This window comes from Puma concolor, chromosome A2 (genome assembly GCF_028749965.1).
Source record: "Puma concolor isolate L17-30 chromosome A2, mPumCon1.1.hap2, whole genome shotgun sequence".
In the NCBI taxonomy this organism is placed as follows: Eukaryota; Metazoa; Chordata; class Mammalia; order Carnivora; family Felidae; genus Puma; species Puma concolor.
The window spans coordinates 109,745,989-109,758,058 of record NC_141668.1 but is presented as its reverse complement, the minus strand read 5'-3'; the positions used below and the strand labels follow the sequence as shown (position 1 = coordinate 109,758,058).

The window sequence follows — 12,070 nt, the reverse complement described above, 5'->3', positions numbered from 1 at the left end:
TGGTGGATGAATGCCCCAGCCTCTTGTGTTTGGGAAAGACAATGTTGGAGATGATTTTATGCACATCTTTATGATCCTAGAAAAATTTAACCCTAACTATTCAAAGCAAATATTTCAATAGTGCACCATTAGTTTTGCTTTTCTCTGTATCACTCTGCCAACTTCCTACTCTATCTCTGTAATTATCTTGCAAATAAACCACCTGCAACTCAAAAAAATAAATAAATAAAAATAAATAAATAAATAAATAAATAATGTTTTAAAAAGGGTAGATCCAAATTCATTATATGCTGTGATGGTTAATTTTATATGTCAGCTTACTTAGGTTAAGGGGTACCCAGATAGCCGATAACACTTTAATTCTGAGTGTATCTGTGAGAATGTTTCCAGAAGAGATTAGCAGTTGGAGCAGTAGATTGAGAAAGAAGATCGCCATTCCTTATGAGACTGGGCATCATCCAATCCATTGAGGACCTTAATAGAACAAAACAGCAGAGGAAGGGCAAATTTGTCCTGTGCTTGAGCTGGGGTATCCATCTACTCCTACTCTTGGACATTTATGCTGCTGTTTTTCAGGCCTTTGTACTCAGACTGGGACTTAACACCACTGGCTCCCCTGGTTGTCAGGTGTGAAAGTTGGGACTAGAACCATACCACTGGCTTTCGTGGGCCTCCAGCTTGCAGATGGCAGATTGTGGGACTTCCTTCTCAGCTTCCATTATTGTGTTAACCAATCCCACCTAATAAATCTTTTTCTGTATATCTGTATATATCCTATTGGTCCTGTTTCTCTAGAGAACACTGACTGGTACAGATGCTTTTAACATTTCCAATTCCCCCTTTATATTTATTTTGTTGGATTCAGAGTGAGGTCTCAATGCTTCTCCAGTCTTTTTCACATATCAAAAATACAGGCATACCTTGGAGATATTGCAGGTTTTGTTCCCAACCATTGCAATAGACCTAATATTGCAGTAAGGCAAAGTCAAAATGTGTTTTTGTTCTCCTAGAGAATATTAAAGTTATGTCTAAAACAATGCACATGCCTTAATTAAAAAATATTTTATTGCTAACAAATGCTAACCATCATCTGAGCTTTCAGTGATCACAGATCACTATAACAAATATGATAAATGATGAAGTTTGAAATACTGTGAGAATTACCAAAATGTGAAGCAGGGACATGAAGTCAGCAAATGCTGTTGGGGAAAAATGGTGCTGATAGACTTGTTTGACAGGGTTGCCAGAAACGTTCAATTTGTAAAAAAAAAAAAAAAAAAAATTAAGAAAAACCACAGTATCTGCAAAGTGCAATAAAGTGAAGTGAAATAAAGTATACTTGTGTTCTTTGGTGCTTAGTGAATTTTCACTACTTCAGTATGTACTTGGTAAGGATATTGATGTATTTTATATTAACAAAACCTAGGTTAACCAGTTAGTCTAATACTCAATAGATTTTCTTCCTTGCATGATGTGTTAAATTGATGGGCTATGAAATAAAGTCCTCAACTACTTTAAGTATATGTTCTGTTCAAGTTCCCTTTGTCCTTTCTCAGCAGATGTTGAAGGTTGAGCTGGATTAACATGGAATTTTAATCTAACAGAGATCATCTGTTCATGGTGAATAAATGGCTCAAGAGTTATTTCCATTGCTAATCCTCTTTCACGCTTTCCAGTGCCAGTAATTTGTTCTTCTCAATTTCATAGTTTTCATAGGATAATATGGTTTTGTGGGAAAGAGGAATTGAGATTAATGTAAATGAAAGCAGGAAAACGAAGTCTATCTTGCTCAGGAGTATGAAATATGGTCTGGAATCTTTAGCCTGTGCTGGTTACTCTCTGCTAGCTTTTCCTACTCACTTTCTTGCCTGCCCACCTGAGTACACATACAGAAAGTCACAAGAGAGCTGGTAAGAGAGAGACAAAATTCCCCTCCCCCAGTTTTTCTTATTGCACTAAAATACAGCAAAATTTACCATTTTAATTTTTAAGTATACAGTTCAGTGGTGTTAAATCCATTCACAACGTTGGGCAACCATCACCACCATCCATGTCCAGAACTCTTTTCACCTTGTAAAACTGAGACACCATATCCATTGAACAAAGACTACCTATTCCTCCCAGTCCTCAGCCCCTGGCAAACAGTGTTGTACTTTCTGTCTTTATGATTTTGACTCTTCTAAGTATTTCCTAGAAGTGGAATAATACATTATTTGTCTTTTTTTGACTGGTTTATTTCACTTAGCATACTTTTCTCAAGGTTCTTCTATGTTGTAGCCTAACTTCCTTCTTTTTCAAGACAGGAAAATATTCTTTTGTATGTATAGACCACATTTTGGTTATCCATTCATCCATTGATGTACATTTGGGTTGCTTTCACATTTAGCTATTGTTTACTCTGCTACTATGAACGTGGATATATTTTATTTAAAATCAATTTTGTCTGATAGTATAACCACCCCTGATCTTTTTGGGTGCTATTTGTATAGAATATCTTTTCCATACTTTCCCTTTAACTCTATTTATGTCTTCTGATCTAAAATCAGTCTCTTGTAGACAGCAAATACTTCAATCATATTTTTTAACCCATTCTGCCAATCTCTGCTTTTTGACTGGAGAGTTTAATCCACTTTTGTTTGAAGTAATTACTGGTAAGGAGGGATTTGTTTCTATCACTTTGCTGTTTGCTTTCTGTGTGCTTTATAGCGGGTTTTTGTTTTGTTTGGTTTTTTTTTTCTTTTTTTTGGTGCCTTATTTCCTGCATTACTGTCTTCTCTTGTGTTTAGTTGATTTTTTCTAGTGAAATGTTTACATTATTTTCTCATCTCCTTTTGTGTATATTCTACAGCTGCTTTCTTCATGGTTATCATGGGAAGTACATTTAACATAGTAAGTTATAATACCCTAATGTGTATTTATACTAGTTTAACTTCAATAGCATGGAAACACTCTGCTCCTTTACAGCTCTGACCCCACCTCCTTTCAGTTAGTGATGTCAAAAAATTATATACTTTTGGATTGAGTCTAAAACATAGAGTAATACTTCTTTTAAAAAACTACATTAGTCTCAATGTAGAAAGGAAAAAGTAGAGATGGAAACTAAAGTTATAATAATACTAGCTTTTATACTCATCCATATATTTCTTTTTACCAGAGATCTCTATTTCTTCATAAGACTTTGAGTTACTTTCCATTGCCTTTTAATTTCAGCCTGAACTACTCCCTTCATTGCAGGGCTGGTCTAGAAGTAGCAATGTTCTAAGCTTTGGCATATCTGAGAATGTCTTAATTTATCCCTCGTTTTTTCTTGGGGAGGGGGGAGAATCCCTCCCTCCATCCTCCCTCCCTCCCTTCCATCCTTCCTTCCTTTTCTCCCTCCCTCTCTTTCTCCTTCCCTCCCTCCTTTTCTTCTTTCCTTGCTCCCTCCTTCTTCTCTCCTTCCTTCCTTCCTTCCTTCCTTCCTTCCTTCCTTCCTTCCTTCCCTCCCTCCCTCCCTCCCTCCCATCCTTTCTTCCATTCCATTCTTCCCTCCAAATCCTTTCTGCTGGTCCCTTCCCTTCCGTTCCCTTCCTTCCTTCCCTTCTTCCCCTTCCTTACCTTCCTCCTTTCCTTTCCTTTCCTTTCCTTTCCTTTCCTTTCTTTTCCTTTCCTTTCCTTTCCTTTCTCCCCTTCCCTTTCCTTCCTTGACCCCCTCCCTCCCTCCCTTCCTCCCTTTGTCCCTTCCTCCCCTTCCTCCTTCCTTCCCTTCCCTTTCTCTTTCTCTTTCTTTCTGAACTTTTATAAACATATGATGTCATGTTAGTTTAAGATGTATAATATAATGAATCAACAATCTCTCTCTCATTTTTGAAAGACAGTTTTGCCAGAGTAGGATTGTTGGTTGGCATTTTTTCCCCAACATTTTGAATAGATCAACCCACTGTCATTTGGCCTCTGAGGCTGCTGAAGAAGACTGTGCTGATGATCTTATTGGGGTAAATGTCACAAATGCTGTCTTCCTTCAGTAAGGTCATTAACAAGAGTCAGCAGACCTCCTCCAGCTTCCTAAGACTTTTCTGTGAAGTCCATAGCATGAAGGGCTGGGATCACACCAATATCATAAAAATGCTCCAGGTGACTGACAGTACAGAAACACTCTTCCTCATCTCAGAGTACATTAGTGGGGGTGACATATTTGGTTATTTACTGGGCCATGGCTGCATGACAGAGAAAGAGTCTCAAGGCAAATTATAGCAGCTAGTATGCACTGTGCAGTACTGCCAGTGTCATCAGCCTTCAGGGACCTGAAGCTGGAGAGCCTACTTTTTGGTGTTAACCTGATCATAAAAATTGTAGACTTTAGCCTCAGCAATGCGTTCACCATCAGCCATAAGCTGAACGTCTACTGTGGCAGCCCCCACCCCCCAACTTATGCTCCCTCAGAACTCTTCTGGCCCTGTGATGGATGTGTGGATCCTGGGAACCAGTCTGTCACCATGGTCACTGGTGCCCCTGCCTTTTGTGGGAGAGGACTTCTGGCAGCTATGGAAGCAGATCCTGAGGAGACAATACCATATCCAAAATTCTTCCCTCTTGAATGTGAAAACCTCTTGAGAAAACTGATGGTCCTCAACCCCAGTGACAGAAGAATGTTAGAAGATATTATGAGAGATCCATAATGTGGTGCAGGAGAAGGAACTCAGGCCTCACAATGAGCCACTCCATGACACCAAGGAACCCCAGGTGACTCAAGTGATAATGAACATGGGCTATGTGTGGGACCAGATCTAGGACCCATCAACAGCCTGGAAGTTTAACAGTGGTATGGCCACCTCCTGGATTTTGAGTTCTGAGAAACCCAAGATGGAGGGCCATGCCATCACAGCAACGCCCTCCCCTTCTGCTGACTCCAACAGCTGCAATCCTTCCCAAACCCAGGAGGCTCAGCAGGTGTCAGAGGCAGTAGAAAATGCTGCCGGCATGAGCCAGCTATACCTGCCTGGTTGTTCAGTAAAGAAACACAGAGGCCTGAAGGGGACCAGGAGACAGAGCAGAAGCACATAGTGCCTGCCATTCCCCACCCAGCCTGAAGTGAAAGACCCCCATCTCCAGCACAGCATCTCAGTGTGGCCCTGGAGCATCCTCTGCCTCCAGTTCAGCCCCCAATGTGGCCCTGGTACCTCCTCCACCCAAGGCACTAGCAGCAGTAATAAAGCCCTGGACTGTGTTCTCAAAACGAAACTCCTCCACACCAGGCAGCTTGATGGTATGACCCCAGCCTCCTCCTTTGGCCAGAGCCAGGGTTGGCATGGAGTGGCCATCATGTTCCTCATATCTTATTCTAAGACACTTGTGTTTTAGGCTGCCAAGCAAGAACCAGAATGGCAAGCAAAATAAAGTTAAGTCAGTTTAATCTCTCATGGGGGATGGCCAAGGCAGGGATCAAATACTGGGGAGGTCGAGCCATACTCTATACATTTTAAATGGAAAGAAAAAAAGATGCTGAGCTCCAGGGAGTCTGGCGACATGGTACAGGAGATTGGTCAGAGGCTGGAAGGGTACAAGAAGTACACGCTGGGTGTGCAAGGACGCTTAGACAAGAGAACTTGGTTCCATGGACAGAGGCTTGCAAACTGCTCTGGAGTTCTCTGCATGGGATTCAAATCAAGAGGGTATCCCACATCTATGGCCTACAAGAGGAGAGGTCGCTCTAGTTGCAGGTTCATCCCTCTGTCCCCATCGTGACTGGGTTTTTTCTTGGAACACTTCTCCCCTCCCCTGCTCTTCTCTGTCTTTTCTTCCATGTTTAGGAAAAGGGGGGAAGTTCTACCAAATCCTGTAATAAAAGCTCCAGAAAGATGTATCACAGATACTGTTTTTGCATCCTCCCCACACAGAATTAGGGCTGAGGCATGCCCCAGTGGGAGGAGTGTATAGTGATGTAGTACTTGGGAAGTCACCAGAACAACTAAATGGAAAAATGATTTAAGGGAATTATCACGAGAGGATTGCAGGGCAGAAATGCAGAGATTGTGTATTACCTTCCTACACTAACATTGCCCAACATTTTCAGAAGGACCAAGGGGAGCATTTGGGTCCTGTGCCTGTGGTAATTGTGACCAAGAGTTCACAACAGGGTAACAAAGTCCCATGAACCAGACTGTGTGGGAGTCAGAAGTGGTGTGGCGGTGGGCCCCAAAGTGGCTTAGGGGTCACTGAAGCTTGCAACTGAGTTTCCTGACTGTAATGCAGTAGTTGGATCTCTCCACTGTGATGGCTTTTCCTTTTTATAACAGTAGCATGGAGCAGTCCTTCTAAGAGGCCTGAAGTATTGGCTGTTTATCCAATTCAAAGTTCAAAGGGGCACTCCATGAGGATCCAGACATTCTGGGGGATTTATGGTAAGAGACAGCAGCTTGGAGGGATGTAGGGGATGCCAAAAAGGTGGCTGTAAAAGCCTGGTTTCCAGAAAACAGGTATTTACATTTTTTTGGCAGTGAATTTGTGGTTTCAGATAGCTATCAGGGACCTACCCTGTGGGCTTCTAAGAAACACGAGGAATCTCCAAGAGGTCCCCTGACTGCTTTGGTGATGCCCAGCTGCACTGTGTGCAGTTTTTCAACATGCTGTGACCCTGCCCAGGGATGGTCCTTGCATCTGACCAGAGAAGATGCTCCATCCCCCCTTACAGCAGGGCCAGGGGAAGCAAGAAAAAGTACTAGGGACAGGGTGGGGGTCTTGTGGCTCCCCCACCAAGTTTGGTTTTTCTTTATGATGGACAATTCAATGTGTGGTCAACCAGTTTTGCTCTCCTTAGAATCCATCCATGGCTCTTCTCCCCTTCAGGGCAAGTCCCAGTCATTTAGTGGGCTTTTAGGACTCTCCTACCTGTCCCCATGAAGACCTTTTCACCATCACCCTGCACTTGCACACACTGAATCATTCACTTTCCCACAGATACTTTGCCTATGTGGCTTCCTCTCTGAGAAGCCCATATGCTGGACATTCAGCCAAATGACATTGGGCTCCCCCCCAAGATGAACCACACATAGATCCCACCTGAAGAATTCATGGGCCAATTGGGAAGACAAGGCAGGGACATAACTACAGTACAGTCACCTGTTCATAGGTGCAAGGGGAAGGATATTCAAAGCACAGCATATGTTCATCTACTGCTTGAGGTATCAGGGTGGCTTCCTGAAGGAGGTGGTGTCTAGTAGGCCCCAGGTGTATGGGTTTGACACAAGAAATGGAGAAGGGGCATTCTAGACAGAAGGAAGCTGGAGTGTTAGGTTAATCGGATCAGAGATAGAGAGTGAGAGTAGGGAGGGAGGGATTGGACTAGCACCCTTTGTGTACAGGACCAACCCACTGGTGCATTTTGCTATGTGTCTCTAAGAATGAACATCCCACAGCTCAGGGCCTGGAAAGCAATCAGCTCTGATGGTGAAGTGCTCTGCTAATAAAACTTTCTCCTTCTGTGAGCTGTGGGCCTGGCTGCTGAGCCAGTGGTTTCCACTGATCTCTCTCATTAGTCAAAGCTTAGTTTCACAGGAAAGGGTTTGGGTTTTGTTCTGAAGAGCAGGGGATCCACTCCTGCCGGGGGTCCGGCAGGGATTGATATAGTCGACTTCCATTGGGCAAGACACATCTGGCTACTGTGGACTCTGGGTGGGAGAGTGGGAGCCAGGGCCCCTCCCTAGGAGAAGTAGGTCACTGTGGTCATCTGAAAAAGGAGACCTAGTGTACTGGGAATTTGGGGGTTAGGGAGGGCAAGGCACAGAGGAATGGAGAAGTGGAGGGGATGGGAGAGAAGGGGACTAGAGGAGGAAGGAGAGGGTGGCCTGGAGGTCTTAAAAGGTAGTTTCTGCAAAACTGGCCTAGGAAATGACTATCCAGTGACAGAGGAAGAAAACAATCAAGAACAATTTTTAGATTATTGACTCAAACTGTGAAGACAGTGGTAGTTTTTACTTAGAGTGAAGATGGGGGCAGAAATAAGATTTGTTGAACAAACTGAGAGTCCCCTTTGGGACCTAGGAAGTTTAGCAGGCCTCATTAGAAAGCTCATTTCTAAGCTCATTGTATCTCCCCACAGTGCCAAAGCTTCTTCAGAAACATGATTTTTAAGCAGTATGGTAATTATTATATAGTACAATACATACCTGATTATCTTATTGATAAGGCATTTAAATTGCTTCTAATTTTTGGCCATTGTACACACCACAGTGAACATTTTGTACATTAATCTTTGTCAGCATCTTTGATTATTTTATAATTGTGTATTTTATTCTTTTATTGAAGTATAGTTAACATACAATATTATATGAGTTTCAAATGTACAAAATGTAGTTTAACATTTATATACACGCAAAATTAACACCATGGTAACACTACCTACCCTCTGTCACCATACAGAGTTGTTACGCATTATTAACTATATTCCTCATTATGTATGTTGCATCCCCACGTCTTATTTATTTTATAACTGGGAGTTTGTACCTTTGTAACTGGAAGATCACCCTTTCCCCATTTTGTCTACGACCATCCTCTCCCCTCTGTCAACCACCAGATTATTCTCTGTGTCTATGAATCAGATTCTGTTTTATTTGTTTCATTTTTTAGAAATTCCACATATAAGTGAAATCATATGGTATGTCTTTCACTGATTTATTCGGCTTGGCATAATGTCCTCCAGATCCACCCATTTGTCACAAATGGGAAGATTTCATTCTTTTTTAAAGTAATACTTCATTGTGTATATGTATATTACATTCTTCTTTATCCATTCATCTATTGATGGACAGTTGGGTTGTTTTCATATCTTGGCTGTTGTCAATAATGCTGCAATAAACATTGGGAGACATAGATCTCTTGGAAGTAGTATTTTTGTTTTCTTAGAATAAATACCCAAGAGTGTAATTGATGGATTGTATGGTAGTTCTATTTTTAATTTTTTTGAGGAACCATCACACTGTTTTCCACAGTGGCTGCACCAATTTACATTCCCACCAACAGCGCATGAGCATTCCCTTTTCTCCATATCTTCGCCAATACCTGCTCTTTCTTATCTTTTTTGATAATAGCCATTCTGACAGGTATGAGGTGATATTTCATTGTGCATTTGATTTGCATTTCTCTGATGATATTGACCATCTTTTCATCTTTTCATGTTGGTCATGAGTATGTCTTCTTTGGAAAAATATCTATTCAGATGCTGTGCTCATTTTTAAGTTGGATTGTTTACTTTTTTTAATGTTTATGTTTGACAGAGAGAGAGAGAGAGAAACAGCATGAGTGGGGAGGGGCAGAGAAAGAGGGAGACACAGAATCGGAAACAGACTCCAGGCTCTGAGCTGTCAGCACAGAGCCCGACATGGGGCTCAAACTCACAGACCACGAGATCATGACCTGATCAAAGTCTGATGCTCAACTGAATGAGCCACTCAGGCGCCCCTGGATTGTTTACTTTTTATTGAGTTGTGTGAGTGAGTTCTTTATCTATTTTGGATGTTAACTCCCGTATTTGCAACATTTGCAAATATCTTCTTCCATTCAGTGTGTTGCCTTTTCATTTCATTATTGGTTTCCTTTGCTGTGCAAAACTTTTTAGTTTGATGTCATCAAGGGTGTTCATTTTTTCTTCTGTTTCCCTTGTGTGAGGAGGCAGATCCAAAATACATACATACATACATACATACACACATACATACATACATACTGTTCAGATTGATGTTCAAGAGCTTACTGTTTATGTTTTCTTCTAGGAGATTTGTGGTTTCTTGACTTACATGTAAGTCTTTTTCTTAATGGAGAAACTTATTTATTTATTTTTATTTTTAAGTATAATTTGTTGTCAAATTGGTTTCTATACAATACCCACTGCTCATCCCAACAAGTGACCTCCTCCCTGCCCATCACCAACTTTCCCCTCTCCCACACCCCCCATCTACTCTAAGCTTGTTCTCAGTCCTTAAGAGTCTATTATGGTTTGCCTCCCTCCTAATCTGTAACTTTTTTTTCCCTCTTCCCCTCCCCCATGGTCTTCTGTTAAGTTTCTCAAGATCCACATATAAGTGAAAACATATAGTATCTGTCTTTCTCTGCCTGGCTTATTTCACCCTGGAGGGCATAATACCCTCCAGTTCCATCCACATTGCTTCAAATGGCCAGATTTCATTCTTTCTCATTGCCAAGTAGTATTCCATCTTATATATAAACCACATCTTCTTTATCCATTCATCCATCGATGGACATTTGGGCTCTTTCCATACTTTGGCTATTGTTGATACTGCTGATGTAAACATTGGGGTACATGTGCCCCTATGCATCAGCATTCCTGTATCCTTTGGGTAGATTCCTAGCTGTGCTATTTCTGGGTCATAGGGTAGTTCTATTTTTAATTTTTTAAGAGACCTCCACACTGTTTTCCAGAGTGGCTGCACCAGTTTGCAGTCCCACCAGCAATGCAAGAGGGTTCCTGGTTCTCCACATCCTCTCCAGCATCTATAGTCTCTTGATTTGTTCATTTTAGCTACTCTGACTGGTGTCGGGTGATATCTCACTGTAGTTTTGATTTGTATTTCCCTGATGATGAGTGACTTTGAGCATCTTTTCATGTCTCTGTTGGCCATCTGGATATCTTCTTTGGAAAAGTGTCTATTCATGTCTTCTGCCCATTTCTTCACTAGATTATTTGTTTTTTGGGTGTGGAATTTGGTGAGTTCTTTATAGATGTTAGATACTAGCCCTTTATTTGATGTGTCATTTGCAAATATCTTTTCCCATTCTGTCAGTTGCCTTTTAGTTGTATTGATTCCTTTGCAGTGAAGAAGTTTGTATCTTGATGAGATCCCAATAGTTCATTTTTGTTTTTAATTCCCTTGCCTTTGGATATGTGTCAAGAAATTGCTGCAGCTGAGGTAAAAGAGGTTTTTCCCTGCTTTCTCCTCTAGGGTTTTGATGGTTTCCTGTCTCACATTCATATCCTTCATCCATTTTGAGTTTATTTGTATGTATGATGTAAGAAAGTGGTCTAGTTTCATTCTTCTGCATGTTGCTGTCCAGTTCTCCCAGCACAATTTGTTAAAGAGACTGTGTTTTTTTCCATTGGGTACTCTTTCCTGCTTTGTCAAAGATTAGTTAGCCATACATTTGTGGGTCCAATTCTAGGGTCTCTATTCTATTCCATTAGTCTGTGTGTTTGTTTTTGTGCCAATACGATACTGTCTTGATGATTACAGCTTTGTAGTAGAGACCAAAGTCTGGGATTGTGATGCCTGCCATTTTGGTTTTCTTCTTCAATATTACTTTGGCTATTCAGGGTCTTTTGTGGTTCCATTCAAATTTTAGGAATGTTTGTTCTAGCTTTGAGAAGAATGCTGGTGCAATTTTGATTGGTATTGCATTGAATGTGTAGTTGCTTTGGGTATTATTGACATTTTAACAATATTTATTCTTCCAATCCATGAGCATGGAATGTTTTTCCATTTCATTTTATCATCTTCAATTTCCTTCATAAGCTTTCTATAGTTTTCAGCATACAGAACTTTTACATCTTTGGTTAGGTTTATTCCTAGGTATTTTATGGTTCTTGGTGCAATTGTGAATGGGATGTTTCTTTATTTCTCTTTCCGTTGCTTCATTATTGGTGTATAAAAATTCAACCAATTTCTGTACATTAATTTTGTACCCTGCGACCTTGCTGAACTCATGTATCAGTTCTAGCAGACTTTTGGTGGAGTCTGTCAGGTTTTCCATGTAGAGTATCATTTCATCTGCAAAAAGTGAAAGTTTGACTTCATCTTTGCCAATTTTGATGTCTCTTATTTCATTTTGTTGTCTGGATTGCTGATGCTAGGACTTCCAATACTATGTTAAACAATAGAGGTGAGAGTGGACATCCCAGTCGTGTTCCTGATCTAAGGGGAAAGCTCTCAGTTTTTCCCCATGGAGGATGATATTAGCTGTGGGTTTTTCAGAAATGGCTTCTGTGATGTTTAAGTATGTCCCTTCTATCCCGACTTTCTTGAGGGTTTTCATCAAGAAAGGATGCTGTATTTTGTCTAATGTTTTTTCTGCATCTATTGGC

General features: G+C 41.0%; 1 protein-coding gene across 6 annotated transcripts in view; it reads left to right on the top strand.

Moving 5' to 3' along the window:
• The window catches only part of SLC41A3 (solute carrier family 41 member 3), a 130,112-nt gene that overhangs the window by 109,166 nt on the left and 8,876 nt on the right, over window positions 1–12,070 (top strand). The window contains exon 10 of one of the 6 annotated variants that reach the window (XM_086697245.1): window positions 3,911–5,842. The exons of 4 other annotated variants lie outside the window; for them this stretch is intronic. In XM_086697245.1, the coding sequence (XP_086553371.1) occupies window positions 3,911–3,978 (68 nt within the window). In that variant the 3' untranslated portion in view covers window positions 3,979–5,842. Of the gene's footprint in view, window positions 1–576; window positions 766–3,910; window positions 5,843–12,070 lie in introns of those variants that run through there. One more of the 6 variants, XM_086697247.1, reaches the window with a different exon arrangement.